General features: G+C 64.7%; 2 protein-coding genes across 3 annotated transcripts in view; both read right to left on the reverse strand.

Moving 5' to 3' along the window:
* LOC117641426 overlaps window positions 1-8,775 on the reverse strand; it is a 40,697-nt gene extending 31,922 nt beyond the window's left edge. The window contains exon 1 of the mRNA XM_034378723.1: window positions 8,565-8,775. Within this exon, the coding sequence (XP_034234614.1) occupies window positions 8,565-8,736 (172 nt within the window). The 5' untranslated portion in view covers window positions 8,737-8,775. The remainder of the gene's footprint in view (window positions 1-8,564) is intronic.
* Window positions 8,776-10,551: 1,776 nt separating this feature from the next.
* Window positions 10,552-13,237, reverse strand: LOC117641154 (uncharacterized protein C11D3.03c). 2 transcript variants are annotated; one of them, XM_034378289.1, is made up of 7 exons: window positions 13,112-13,237; window positions 12,318-12,432; window positions 11,668-11,814; window positions 11,378-11,582; window positions 11,064-11,221; window positions 10,795-10,900; window positions 10,552-10,715 (listed from the first exon to the last, which is right to left on the reverse strand). In XM_034378289.1, exons 2-7 carry the CDS (start codon window positions 12,426-12,428, stop codon window positions 10,633-10,635), a joined length of 810 nt encoding a protein of 269 aa, XP_034234180.1. In that variant the 5' UTR covers window positions 12,429-12,432; window positions 13,112-13,237; the 3' UTR covers window positions 10,552-10,632. The 2 variants fall into 2 exon arrangements, with proteins under 2 accessions (XP_034234180.1, XP_034234181.1); XM_034378290.1 differs by lacking the exon at window positions 13,112-13,237 and adding an exon at window positions 12,931-13,064.
* Window positions 13,238-14,434: the final 1,197 nt, after the last annotated feature.

The following is a 14,434-nucleotide window of genomic DNA, read 5'->3' on the forward strand; positions in this document are numbered from 1 at the left end:
GCTGCGCGGGGGAGCGGCCGGGCAGTGGAGAGGGACTTTGGGGCGGAGTTGGCTCTCGGACTTTGTTTCATGGTTTCATCCCCGTGCCCCCTCCCCTCCCCCCCCCCGCGCGGCAGTACTCTGCTAATTAGAACTGTGTCAAGCACTTCGCTGAGCTTGGGTGTGCCGGGCTGCGCCGCGCTGGGCCGCGCTGGGTCGCGCCGCGCCGGGCGGTGACAGTTAATGGAGTCGCAGGCCACTCCGCTTCAGAGTGGGGCACAGAGGGAGGGAGAGGGGAGGGGTTCAAAAAGTTTTAAAAATGGATGCAGCTCGGCGTTGAGATGTGCTGAGCGCGAGCTGTGGCGTCCCCGTCTCGTCCGTCTGGCGGCACGCTGGCGGCGTGCTGGCGGAGGATGGGTCGGCCGCAGGGTCGGGGGGTCGGCAAGCACGTGGTCGCGGTCGAGGCGGTCAAGGCCTTGGGGTCGGCCGCGGCAAATATTGATAGCAACCTGACAGCCAGCTCGGCCTAGGCCAGGTCTCGACCACGCCTTGGCCAGGTCTCGGCTGGGCCTCGGCTGGGCCTCGGCTGGGCCTCGGCTGGGCCTCGGCCAAGTCTCGGTCAGGTCTCGGCCAGGGTCTCGGCTGGGTCTCGGCTGGGTCTCGGCCAGGTCGGCCCGCCCGATGCGATATAAATGGCGGTCTCCTCGAGTTCATCGCCGAGACTTTCCGGCACAAAGGCCCTCCCCTCCACAGCCTGCGCCGTCCTGGCCACTGCTTTTGTTTCAGTGCCGGCAAGCCAACTTGCGGAGCGCGACCGAGTCGGCAAAGGCAGTCCAAAGCGCCTGGAGGCTGCGGGGTAGGCAAACCATACACTGGCGCTGACGGGCGGGCCGGCCTACCCTCCCGATCGCAGGCGGCGGCGCGGCGGCGGCGGCAGGGGAGGAGGAGGAGAAGGAGTGGGAGTTTGCGCTCGGCATACTTGGACCCGCATTAGTTGCGAGGCAGAGGCAGAGAGCGCGCGGAACGCCGTCTCGCTCTTATTGGTGTCCGATACCATGACCTGCTCGACCGGCAGCCGCGGCAGCCCGGCGCGTCCCCACGGCCCCGCTCTCGATACAACGCTCCACCCGCGGGTGCAGTCCCCGCAGTGCTCTGTGTGGTGCACTAATAAAGTAATCGCAAGTAACAAAGTGCGCCCTTTTATGTGGGCGACTTCTTCAATTGCTCTCGCTCTGCTGCACGCACACTCGCACACACAGGCCTTTCTCCCTCGCACACACGTTCGTTTCCCTGAGCCCCTCAATAGTTGCAATCGGAAATAACGGCGAGGCATTCTTTCCCGCGGCCCTCTCTCTTTCTTTCTCTCTCTCTCTCTCTTTTCCGCCCGACACTCCTCTCAGTTACCGTAAGGGCCGGCGCGCACGCGAGCCGCGCTCTCTCTCGCACGCATGGCGACGCACGGGGCGCTGCCCTTGGGAGAGAGAGAGAGAGACAGACGCGCCCCCGCCGGCGGCACGCGGCGAACCAGGCAAACGCGCGCCGAATTCGGATCAACTCAGCCGTAACGAGAGCAACGAGCGTAACGAGAGAAGGAATGCAGCCGCGGTGCCGCGATTGCGAGGCCCTTATTGCGCGTCCTCTGCCCGCGGTCCGCGGCCCCGTCGCTCTGTCTCTCTCGCTCCTATAGGGGACGCCCCTTGAGAGCGAGAGAGACAGCCTACTGCGCGCGCACTTCCTGCACTGGTAAAATTTAGGCGTAGTATTACGCCCTTCGTGAAGCGTACAGCCAGTACGCCCTTCTTCAAGCGTACAAGAGTTCATGCGCTCCTTTCCTCCTATCTAAATGCATGGGGGAATTGCCTTGAAGCGTAGTTGTACGCTTCAAGAAGGGCGTACAGTCTTGAAGCGTAGTTGTACGCTTGAATGAGGCGTACAACTACGCTTTAGTTTTACCAGTGTGGTGCTTTCGGTACCTACTTGCCACCGGCACCGGCCCTGCCGTTTACAAACACGGGCACCACACGTTTGCATAATCATCCGGAAGCGACTCGTCGCCGCGTCCCGCCACGGTGCCCCTTGCCCGAGGAGGAGGGGGGGCTGATTCCGCTGTCGTCGTTCTGTCTCTCTCGCACCCCTTGGGAACGCCCCTAGGCGCGTGAGCGAGACAGCGACGGGAGACGTCTTCGGCACCAGCCCCCAGGCCTGCCGGCTAATTCACCTGGCCAGGCCTTCCCCGCCCCGCCCCGCCCTTTCGGCCGGCGGAAAGAGCTCCCCAAGTTGCGCCGGCCGCCCCGCCCCGCCCCACCCCGCCCCACCCCGCCCCGCCCCGCCCCCCGCCCGCCGTCCGAAGGGATCTGCCTGGATCTGCCGCCCGGCGTCTCCCTTGCATTTTCCCTCCTGCGCGAGACGCGGCCCGGGCAGCCAGCGGCGCTCCGTGGGCCTTCCTTCCCGCCGAGATTCTAAACCCCGAGGTCCAAAGTTATTTTCCCAGGGAAAAAGTTGAGGGGGGCGCATGGCCAAGCCACGCGGCGGCGCCGCTTTCACACACTCCGTGCTTTTATTTCTTATTTTCGTTTTGCGGTGTGTCAAAATGGCCGCATTATGATCCTTCCCGAGGGACTTAGCGGGGTCCTTGAGAAGGCGAGACACGGAGCAGGGAGATCCCCCCCCCCCCCACCCCCAACCCCTCACTCGCCACCTTCCCCCGCCCCTCCCGCTGGACACGAAGCCCGACTCAAGCCGACGGGAGCCCTCTGGCCTGGCCGACAAGCCCCGGCGCCCCGCCCCGCCGCGCGTGTGCTGTTAACTCCCTCCTTTCCGTAACTTGGGCCAGATGGCCAAAGCTGCAGGAAGACGCGCCGCCAAAACAGCTTTGCGCGCAAATTCGCGGCCTCGCGCGTTGAGCGGCGCTGGTTTCTTGCACGCGTTCGCCAGACAGTGTGCTGCCGCCGCTGCCGGTCCGCTGCTTGATCGGCTTGGTCTGCTCACTGTCGATAGTAGTTGAGTCACGTTTCCTAACACAGACCACAGACACCGTTGAAAGCCCCCAAGGTGGAAGCACCTTCGTAAAAAAAAGAAAAATCCAAGGCCGTTCTAATTTTTTACTGATGACGTTCAGGATAGTTTTTGGTATACTCAAGCATAGCAATTTGCAATTTGTGATTTTCAGCAAGTGAGAAGAGCCGTGAAAAGAAATGAAAGTTATTTTAAATCTTAAAATGTATCATCCTGTTCCGACATGATTGTTATCGGGCTTTTTCTTTGCATTTTTCCTTTGGGCAGAGAACGGTTTGGGAATCGAAAGTCGACCGAAAACTAAGCGGGCCGGTTCGGGGCGGGAGGGCCATACAGGCAATGGCCACGGGCAGGGGCCGTGCAGGCGCGGCCCGGGCAGCAGGGCCACAAGACGGACTGGGTCTGCGCTGCGTGACTTTCTTATTGCGGGGGGAACGGCAGGGGAGGGGAGGGGAGGAGGGGGAGGGGGCTAGCGGTAGTAACAGCCGGTGGCTTGGCGGGGTAGTTCGGCCGTGTTTCTATTTCTTCCCTTGGCCCGATTTTTATCAGTCGCCACCGCAAGCGGCACACCGCCGCCCGCCCCGCCTCTCCCCACCCCGCCACGCCCCGCCACGCCCCGCCACGCCCCGCCACGCCCCGCCACGCTCGGCGCCGCTCCATCGTTCCATCCCCCTCGCGCCCGCACCCCGCAGCCGCGCCACCACAAGACGCAACAAAGACCGCGCGGGGCCCGGGGATCGGTGGGGTGCATCGTGGGATCGGCTTCAGGGATCAATTCCCCAGAGGGGGTTGGGGGGCAGGGATCGTGTCAGGGCTTTGCCCATCGGCTCAGGAATTTCAACGACCTGCCAAAAGAACAGTTTGAAGGGAGCCGACACGAAAGGGAAGGGAGGGAGGGGGCGCTCTTTTCACCACCCCGCCCAGCCCACCCCACCTCCTGATTTGAGGCGCCATGCACGCCGCTCCGCCGCCAACGCGGAACACGGCGACTATGATGACAAAGCCACTTGGCCGCGCCCCGCCGCGGTACCCGATAGCGACACCACGTCGCCGTGCTCGGTGAGGGCGTGCAGGGCGTGCAGGGCGTGCAGGGCGTGCAGGGCGTTGCAGGGCGTGCAGGGCGTGCACGTGGGGCCGGGGGGCCTCGGGGGCAGGGCTTTGCAGGGCGTGCAGGGCGTGCAGGGCGTGCAGGGCGTGCAGGGCGTGCAGGGCGTGCAGGGCGTGCAGCGTGACGCCGGGCCGCGCCGGGCAGGATGTCGCCCCGCCGCACGACCACGCACGACGCACGTCGCGCCCAGCGCATATTATCGACCTCAGCACGCACCGCAAAGACGCACGCCCGTGCCGCGTGACGTCACGGGGAAGGCGGGGAGACAAGGCAGGTCGGACCGCGGGCCGGCTTTGGCAGCTTTGGTTTGGCGGTTTGGCGGCGGACGCGCACTGCGCCGCCAGCGGCTCATCGCTGAGGGGAAAACGATTTAGCGGCGCTCCCTGGCGGTCTCTAATTCGCGCGGCCCGGGCCGCCTGCGCCCGCCCCACGCCCCGCCCCGGCAGCGCACAGCCCTTGGCACGGCCCCTCCACCGCCAGCGCTGGCACCGTGCCCGCGCCGCGCCGCCGCGCCCCACGGAGGCGATGTGCCCCAGGACCCTGACCCCAGGTCCGCCCGCCGTTCCAGGAGACCCCAGGACACAGGCTGGCGGCGGCTGGCGGCCCGGCTCCTGGACGACGCGAGGAAGGGCACCGGCAGGCCGGGCCGACGGGGTGCGGGGTGGCGGCGCTGGGGTGGACATGGGCCCGATGGCAGTGCCGTGGAGGCGGGGAAGGGGAGGGGGACTCTGCGATGCGCATATTTCGTTGGCACAAAAGAGACGGCCCGGGCTGGCTCGGCTGGCTCGGCGCGCGCCACGCAGATCCAGCATCCGCCAAGGGAAGTGGCCTGGACGGATAACAAAAGCCAAAGGCGAGCCAAGAGCCAAGGGAGGCTGCAGCCTTGGCTGAAGCCTTGGCCGAAGCTGAAGCCGAAGACGGACCACGGCAAGGCGGAGGCAAGGCGGAGCAAAGGCAGAGCAAAGGCAAAAGAGGAGCCCGACGGCGAGGCGACCCGGCCCGGCCGCGGCCACCACGACGATTGCGGCCAGCTGCCGACCCATGGTCTCTCTTGCACCCTTCCAGTGCGCCCCGTGAGTGCGACAGAGACCCGGCGAATCAGTGTGCCGGCTGGGTCGGGCTGAGCTGCTGCACAACCCTCAGGAGGAGGACCCTACCTCGGCCCCGGACGCCGCACCGCGCCGCACGGCACGGGGAAGGGGAGGGGAGGGGGCGCACTGGCACAGTGTCATGCGCACGCCGAAAAAAGGACAACAGGGGAACGACGGCATAAAAAGGCGAGAAAGTTTTGCAGTCACGTCCGACGCGTGAGCCTTCGGGCGATGAGGGCTAATCGGCTGAAGGCGGCGCGGCACGGCACGGCACGGTATGGCACGGCGCGGCACGGCACCAGCCCAGCAGATAAGCCCTCGGACGCCAGCCTCAGCTGCCGGGGTGCCGGGGTCATACATCACGGGGAAGCGAAGGGCGGGGAGGAGGAGGCGGGCGCGGCGCGGCGCCCGGAGTCGGAGTCTGATTTTCATCGCCTCTGGCTGGCTCCTCCAGGTCTCACCGCAATGCCTCATACCTTCGAAGACTGTTGTGGCGTGAGGCATTTTCATTATTCGGCCACTGCCTCTCCCATTTCGCACCCCGGCCGCCCCCGGCCGCCCCGCTGCACAGATAAAATTCCTCATTTACCGACGCGGCGATGGCGCGGCGGGGCGGCGGGGTGGCGTGAAATAAGGAGGGAAAAGATACTGCGCCAGGCAGCGCGGCCGCGTGGCCCTCCTCCACCCGGCTCAATCCGCCTGCTACCCCGTTCGTGCAGCCGCCGAAAGGTGCCGCCGCCGCCGTGCCGCCACTGCCAGCCGGGCCCCTCCACTCCAAGACCGCCAGCATCCACCTCGGTCGTCGGCCGCCTCCAAGACCGCCACCGCAGCGGCTACATATTCATTAGTGACTGACGGGTAGGTGCTGCTGCCCCTGCCGCCGCTGCTGCCGCGCCACTGCTGCTCGCTACCAATCTGTCCCTTTGGCCCTAGAGAGATCCCCCCCAACCCCCCCTCCCCCGAGCCTCTGATGCCATTTTAATTTCGTCCGCGCCGCCATGCCCCGTCCCATCGAGAAGGTTATTAAATAATGTTTGGAATCGGAATTTGATTAGAATCTAAGCGGGATGCCGCCGAGCACGCCGCGTCGCCATGGTGCCACTCGCCCTGCCTGGCCCGCCTGCGGCCTCGCGGAGTCTTCCATTGGACGTGCAACTGTTGCCAACCCTCGGCCCAGCTCGGCCCAGCTCGGCCCCGGGACTCGGACCGAGGCCGCAGGATCGAGGCTACAGCAGCGCGGCTCTCCGCCGGCCGCGGGGGAGGTTCACTCACGCTTGCTCGATCCGAAACGACCGCCTCGCCGTTGCGAAAACGGCGTTAACCTTTCATTAAAGTTGGCGCGTTAACGTCAAGACGCGACCGCGCCGTCAACCCGTCATTGGCTGGCCCACCTGCAAGTCACTGCGCCTTGCAGTGGCGTGGCAGTGTGACGCGTCGACGCGTCCCTCAGTTCAAAAGTCGGAACAGAGCCTTGCTCGCTCGCGCTAACCCGGCAGGCACTTTTGGCGTGGCCTTCTCTCAATTTATGACCGAGGCGCGTTATCTTTCGGCGGTGCTACGTATTTTTAGCGTTTCTGAACTCTGAGCGGCAAATTTGCAACCCGAGCGGATAATACTTTGTAGCGGGGGCGGAGGGGGTGGGGGAGGGGAGGGGCCGCGGGGGTAATCGGTGCGCGGAGCGACATTGTCGTTTTTATCGCCGCCAACGTGGAGTCCACGGGCCTGCACTGCATTTCGAGCGGAGATGGCAGTGGAGTGGAGGTCTTCGGCCGCACAATGGCTCAGCAGGGAAAAAGTATAGCGGCACTCGGGTGGGATCGAACCCGCGCCGCTCGGAATGGGAATCAGACGCGCTATCCGATGTGCTTAACCGGATCTATCCTGGAGGCGGGCGGTCGGCTAGCCAGCATTCAACCAGTGTGACGAACGGTCCGACGCGCACACCGGGCACAAGACGCCTCGCTCACTCTAAAATTCGGGCCGCAGTGAAGGGAAGGGGCACTTTGTCTCCGCGCGGCCTTCACCGCCCTCATCCTCCAGCCCTCCTCTCCACCGCTGACATCTCGGCCGCGCCACGACTACGCCAGGCCAGCCAGGCTACGCCCCGCTCCCGGCACGCAGAAAAAACAGCGAAAAACAGTGCACGCACTAAATGCGCCCTTCTGCCCCGCCCCCGCGGCCCCCGCGGCCCCCGCCCACTGCCTTCCGGGCTGGCAGGCAAATTGAAACAAATAGTCCTGCCCTCCAACCTATGCACAGTTGGCTGACTGGCGAGCTGCTGCTGCTGCCTGTACCCAACGGGCCCTACACTGCCAAAATAAATTACGGCCGCAGTGACGCGGCGCTGGGGGCGGGGCGGCGGACGCGACGCGCAGCACGTCCCCGTCGTGTCCGAGGCCGTGGACGTGGTCCTGGACCAGGGCCTGGTTCTGCTGCAGCGGGCATCACGCTTGCGCAATCACGTAATACCCCATCGGAATTCGCGGGGAAACGAATGGAAAGCCTCGCGGGGAATCTAGGCGGGCATCGGGCCATCGGGCCATCAGGCCATCGGGCCATCAGGCCATCGGGGCCATCCCGCATGCTGCCAACGGCTCTGCGCGGGGCGCGACACCCTGTACTGCGCGACGAATAATACAGTGTACACGCATGCAGAGCGGCAGAGCGGGGCTGAGCCGGCAGTGCCTCACAGTGCCAACGACAGCCAACGGCCTCCGGGTAGGGGAGGGCGAGGGGTGGCGGCGGTGTTTGAAATGGCGCTTGTTGACACGCCGTGCGCCGCGCGCCGTGCGTGGCGTCCGAGCGACCGCAGCAACACGACCACACGGCTGCCACACTGCGAGACAGCACCGCGTTGCAATGGGTACACGCTGGACCGGGTTGCACGACCGCTGCTCTCAAAACGTGAGTGTTCTTCGCTGCACTGCCCCTAATCTCTCCATCCCCTCAGCTACAGTCGGCTGGTTGAGGAGTCCGCGGCTCCGTCACATAGTTGGTCCGGCTTGACCAAGAGGGGGACAACTCGACCACGCAACAATCCGTAAAAATGCGGGCGGGACTTCTGTGCGTGCAGCGCGCCCCACGCCCCATAACAATGTGTTTCCTCCTCAAGCATTGCGTTGCCCCGAGTGGGCCGAGTGGGCGCCAAGTCCGCGTCTGTTTCTGTTTCCCGCCATGATTGGCCGCCCGCCGGCCCGCCGGCCCGTCCGCGCGACATGCGATGCCGCGGCCAGGCACGCGACACCGCCGCGCTCCACCAGGCCGCCTGGCAGGCCGCCCGGCCGCCAGGGCGCGAAACGCGAAACGCCGCCGCGGCAATACTCCGGCCGGCGCACCACAGAGAGGTTAGGGAACCCAAAAACGCTACTCACATTTTTTGTTGGTCTCGCCGGCCACCGCGTTGACCAGCAGCAGCACGCCGACGACCGCCAGGACCACGGCGGCAGTCCATCTCCGCGGCCGGCTAGCCCCGCCAGCCCCGCGCCAAGGGACGGCGCCGGGGGCCGGGGGACCGGGCCCCCTCGTCCGGAAGCTCAGGCTCATTCCGCGGCCAGCGTCATCTCGCCATCGCGCGGGCCGAGGCGCTCGACGGCGCCGCTACCGGCGCGCCGCCATGCTGCACCAGGAGGGTCTTGAAGCCGAGCCGGGCGGGGTGTGCCGGGGCTGCACCTCGACGCTGTGCTTCGGGTTTCGGTGCCGACGCGACCAACGCGGCGACGCGCTGCCTGCGACGTGCCGCGGCGCGCTCTGACGCCAGGCGGCAAGCCGGGCAGCCCGCCAGGCAGGCAGGCAGCCCCGGGCAGAGGCAGGCCGGGCCCACCCCCCGGCGCAGCATCTCTCTCCGTCGCGCGGCGGCCGCGGCGCCACGAGTGCGACAAGGACGCGAGAGGCGGCTGCCTCGGCGCCGCGGAGACCACCCCCCGGACGCATATCGATCCGGCGCCTAGCGACGCCCAGCTAGGCCCCGCGTAGCTGGCGTAGCCTGGTGGAGCCACGGTGGAGCGTCGCGGCGCTGAGGGGCGGTGGGGCGGTGAAGGGGTGGTGGGCCTGTGGGGCGGCGGGGAGGCGCGGAGGAGGGGGCGGCCATTTCGCGCGCTGACTCCCAACGCGGCCCGGTACGAGCCCAACCCTACGCACCCTCTCCCCCGCCTCCCCTTCAACCGCCCCTTCACCCGCCCCTCCCCCATTCACCTCGCAAACAGACATCCCCTCCCCGGCACAGCTCCAGCGACGGAGGGAAAAACATGCCTGGAGAGGGAATCGTCGATCAAGATAAACAGCCCTTTCGTTTGTCCGTTTTTCCAAATTTCGGATGTTTATGGCAGTGTCTTTGTCCGCCGCAATTTACGAGACATGAAGGACACTGAGTGCCCGGAAGGACGGGGACGGGAGGGAATTTCTTTTTGCAGCGTTTAGGAAGTGCAGCCCCAGTAAGGTCTTGGTCCCGGACTGTCCCTTGGTTTCCCGAACCCGAACGTACGGCGGGGAGGTTCACCGCCTTCACCGCCGTCTCCGAACGCATTCGCGCATTCCATGTTCACGGGTGCGACGGAGAGGCCGCCGCGAGCCGCGATCTCGAACCGAGCCGAGCCGAGCGTGAGCCGAGCGTGAGCCGAGCGTGAGCCGAGCGTGTGCCGAGCGTGAGCCGAGCGTGAGCCGAGCGTGAGCCGAGCGTGGCCGAGCGTGAGCCGAGCGTGGCCGAGCGCCGGCCGGGCCCCTCGTCTCCCTCCCACGGGCTCGCGCGGCTCGCGACGCCCCGGGGGCGACGGAGACGCGAGGTCGGCGCTCGCGGCCCGCTTTCGGACGCTGAGGCCTGCGGAGGTGAAGCTGGCCGAGTCCGCCGAGTCGGTGGGGTTGTTCACCCCTCTGCTGTCGCTGCCCTCCCCCTCCTTCTCCCCTCCTTCCCCCTCCCGCCTTCCCCGCCACCAGCCGCCCCCGCGAGCCACCCACTCTCGCGAGGTAGCGCGCGCCCTCTGGCGCAGTCCGCGCGCGACGTGCGGGGTGTAGACTCCGATGTAGGATGTAGGCCAAGCGCGTCGCCGCGTCGCCGCTCGCGGGGAGTAGTGGCGGCGAAAGTGGCGATACCCCTCGTCGTCGCGCTTCGGAACAGTGAGACGGAGGCGTGGTGTAGAGTCGTCGACCCCCAGCCCGGGACGCCGGGAAACCGGCGTTCGAGTCTCCTCCTTCGAGTTCTGCAAAAGGCTCTACATGCCCAGTGGCGCTTTTTAGGGCTTTCATGTAAACCCTTAAAAACCAATAAGTCAAATCAGTAGACCCATCAGCTGTTGGATCAAATCAGCCAGTAATTTCTTAAAAAGCCAGGCATCTGTGATAGGCTTCGAGAAAAAAGATTATGCGTTGATGTTGAAGTTTTTATTGAAAAATTATCGTTTATCTGATTTAAAAAAAATAAAAGCAGGAATTTTGAGCCGCTTTTTGTCACTTGGCTCTGAACACTTGCACTCCAAGGGGGTGACACAATTCTTCAGGTACTACCTGACCGACAGGCGTGGAAACATCACCTTTAAAGAAACAACAAAAATAGCAGCACAGTGAAGACGCAAAGGAAGCGTAATTCGCTTTTAGAAGAAAGGGAGTCACCTTGCGGGCACGTGCTGAGCCCCACGAGCAGCGGCATGTCGGCGATGAACTCGATGTAGTCGCCCTGCCGCGCCGGGCTGGGCTTGCAGAAGTACTGGTGGGTGTCCTGCAGCAAACAGTCAGATCAAGTCGGTTTCAGGTGAGTTTAGCGACTCTGGAGCTCCAAACGCGTCTAGAGTTTTGGCCACCTCCGCCGGTCTTCTGACCCACTGTGCGACGGGGACACCCTGAGGACGGACCGAGATGATTGAAATCGTGATCACACGCACCTTGGTGAAGCCCGTGCACATGAAGATGTTCCAGACGTCGTGGACGTCCCGCTCGCTGAGCCCCGCTTCCTTGGCCGCCTTCGTGAGGTACGAGTGGCACGAGCCCCAGCGCTCCTCGCCCGTGATGAGCTTGTAGGTGTAGTCGTCGCAGCGTGTGCCTGGGTCACAGAGACAACTCAGAGCCAGAGTCCATCTGAGAGACGAAGACGGACGTCGAGTCCTTTTCTGCGCCTCTGGAGCTCAAAACGCGTCTAGAGTTCCGGCCGCCCCCACCGGTCTTCTCGGGCGTGCGCTCGGCTCGGCTGGCTGCTCACCGATGACGTCGTGCACGCCCGCGCCGTCCGCGTCGATGCCGTACTTGATGGAGTCGGCCACGACGGTGGCCATGGGCCGCAGGTAGGGCAGCACGCTCCACAGCCGGTCGTACGTGGACAGGTGCGACGAGTGCAGCTGCCGCGTCTTGCCCGAGTAGAAGCGCTCGGCCGGGTTGTCCAGGTTCCAGAAGTTCATGTCGCCCACCTGCAGAGGCACGCGGACTCCTTCAAAGACTTGGCCCTTTTTTGGGTCGTCGTCGTCGTCGTCGTCACTTCGTCAGTTGGCTTACCTGCGATCCCGCGACCAGAGTGATGCGGCAGAGGTCGCCCTGCTGCATGGTCCACGTCATCGCGGACCTCTTGGGCACCACGAAGTCCTGCACGACGTCCCCCAGGAGTGCGGCGCTCCTCTTGCCGTCATACTCGGCCCGGTCAACCTGGAGCAGAAACCATGTCAGCCATTCGGTGACTAACAGCAAATTGCGTTACCAAGTCTGTTCGGCATTTCTATTTCCCTGGTCATCTTGACGCTGTGGTCTTTTATGCCTGGGTGACGCGTATCTTGAAACGTCAGTCGCACCACGGTTTCGCCGAGAGGTTTCGGCGGCCGCCCTGTGCACCCTTTCGCGCCTGTGAGGTAGGCCACCAGTCCGTCCCGCACCACACGGGCGTGCAGACGGTGGCCTACCTCGCCCCTGAAGCCGGCAGGGGCAGTGTAGGCCACCGTCTCCGCACCGGTGCGTTGCTGGACGAGCCGGAGGCCTACCTATCAGGCGCTAGAAGCGCTACAGGTTTCAAAGTAAGCGTTGCTCTCGGAGAGCGTGAGGACAGTCTCTAAAAACCCACGCGACTCAACGTAGTGGCCAAAAGCAAGGATTTCTCTTCACCACTAAATCCAGGACTCTAGTGGTGGTCTGCTCTGCTCGTACTAATGCCGTACCTGCGCTGCCGGCGGCTTGTCGTAGCACACGACGGGTTTGTGGTTCTCGAACACGCGCTTCTTGTCACCGCGACCGCACCAGCCCGCCTTGGAGTCCACGGTCCGGATCATCTTCCTGGAGCAAAGTGAGTGGCTTGAGAGTTGCGAGCAGCGGCGTCCGTCTCCCGGGGTCCCAACGCCGACAGTGGCGGCCGCGGGCTTTTGTGCGGGAGGTCGCGATCGGCGCGGCGTCGACTGGCATGATAAGCAGCGGCCCACCTCGCGGGGCCCCAGCCAGAACCGGCCAGAACCTGATTAGAGCCAGATAAACAACGCGCACCGCGTCAGCGGCCAGATCTGGCCCGGCGGACCTGGCGCTACTGCGAAGCGGAACGAGCGGTTGCGCAATAGGAGCACGCCGACAACGACTGACACTGACACTCGCGCACATGTGGGCGCTGCCACACTGCGAAACAAAGTTTGGCGCGGCGAGGCGTGGTCCTGGAGACCCTCCACGCCTGGGGACGGCCCAGCGCTCTGCGTTGAAAATCACGTACAATGTCATGCATCGTATTTTCAGCGCATTTTGCGCATGTCGTGAGCACTCCGCGCTTTGAATGCAACGATGCATTACCTTTTACGCGCATTCTAGTGCAGAGTGGCGCTCTAAGGCTATGGGTGCGGACACCCACCGCATGCCGTCCGCAGTCGGACTGCTGACAGTCCGCTGCCTGTCGCCATGCTGTCGCGTGCCGAGGAGTATCGACGTCGCGCCTTCTTCAACCAGTGACAGTTGCTTTAGATGACGCACTCACCGAAGCCGGCGGTCGTCGCTCGCCAGATCTGGACGAAGACTGCCGTTTCTATCCTACTGCCAGCTGACCAACAACTACTACGGTTCCCCCTACCCTTTTTTCCGTTTCGTCGCGGCCAAGGTGAACGAGCGTCGTTTGGGACGCGCGGTGCGGTGCGCGGTGCGGTGCGCGGTGCGGTGCGACGGTCCGCCTGCGGCCCGCGCGTAGGCAACCCATCCGGCGCCGCGCCGCGGCGGGCCGCCTCCCGACGCGGCTGACGCGCTGCTCTCGGCGCCGCGGCCGGCCGTCGCAGAGATGCGTCGTCGTCGCGGTCCTGGGCGGCGCGGCCAGCAGCGCGGGGGTCACCGCGACGAGGCGGGTCCAGCGTCCGAGGATTGGAACGGAACCGGCGGCCTGCCCCGCCCCGCCCCGCCCCGCCTTGGCGGCAGGCAGGGTTCGTCCTCGTCGTGTACTGCGCGTAAAACTGCTGCGCGGGATTAGTAAACAAGGCGGTATAAATAGAGACGTGCCCGCCGTGCCCTGCGCCTCAGCTGTGTGGGCTGCCGCCGTCCCTCCCCCTCCAACTCTTTTACCGTCACAAACAATCGCGCACGCGACCGCTCCGAGCGACTCGCACCGCTCGCAACGCGGAGCGGGACGGGACGGGCTGGGACGTGCACTTGCCGCTGGAGCGCGGCTGTTGGACTGTCAGACTGACAGACTGAAGGCCCAGCTCCCGTGCGCCGCGCTTCACAGTGGGCCAGAAGGTCGGTGGAGGCGGCCGAAATTCTAGACGCGTTTTGAGCTCCAGGGTCACTAAATGGGACTGTAACCGAACGCTTGACCCCATCAATGGATTCCTCGTTCGGAGAGCTATCCATTGATGGGGTCACATGTTCAGTTCAAGCAGTGGCGGATCCAGAGGCGGCCTATGGAAAGGGGGGGGGGGGTGACTTGGCATTTTGTGCCTAAATTTGAGGCGGCTATCTAGGGGTTATGGGGGGGGGTCAAAAACCCCATTGTCCCCCCCCCCTTTTTTCCGCGCCTGAATTCAATTTTTGTTGCTGGAGCTCAAAACGCGTCTAGAATTTCGGCCGCCTACGGCCGATCTTCTGGCCCACTGTGCGCTTCGCCGCTTCCACTTCTTCCGCGCCACAACAGTCTGTCCCCCGTGGATGGACGCGCCGAAAATAGAGCAAGCCGCAGTTGGATAATCGCTATCGTCCGCTGAATGCGCTTACTCGTTCTAATGCAGCCAGATTAATTGAAAGCAATTCAGAGGGGAGGCCAAGGCTTGCCAAGGCTTGCCAAGGGCACAAGGGCTCGTCAGGTGGAAGAGGCTGC

The sequence above is a fragment of the Thrips palmi genome, unplaced genomic scaffold (genome assembly GCF_012932325.1).
Source record: "Thrips palmi isolate BJ-2018 unplaced genomic scaffold, TpBJ-2018v1 HiC_scaffold_15, whole genome shotgun sequence".
Classification (NCBI taxonomy): domain Eukaryota; kingdom Metazoa; phylum Arthropoda; class Insecta; order Thysanoptera; family Thripidae; genus Thrips; species Thrips palmi.

What these genes read in the sequence shown, in the direction of transcription:
- LOC117641154 (XM_034378289.1), bottom strand. Translation starts at nt 12,428, where the DNA reads ATGATCCGGACCGTGGACTCCAAGGCGGGCTGGTGCGGTCGCGGTGAC. An exon ending in ACAAGCCGCCGGCAGCGCAG is followed by an intron (nt 11,815 to 12,317) that starts GTACGGCATTAG and finishes TTTCTGCTCCAG; the next exon opens with GTTGACCGGGCCGAGTATGA. An exon ending in GGGCGTGCACGACGTCATCG is followed by an intron (nt 11,222 to 11,377) that starts GTGAGCAGCCAG and finishes TCTGTGACCCAG; the next exon opens with GCACACGCTGCGACGACTAC.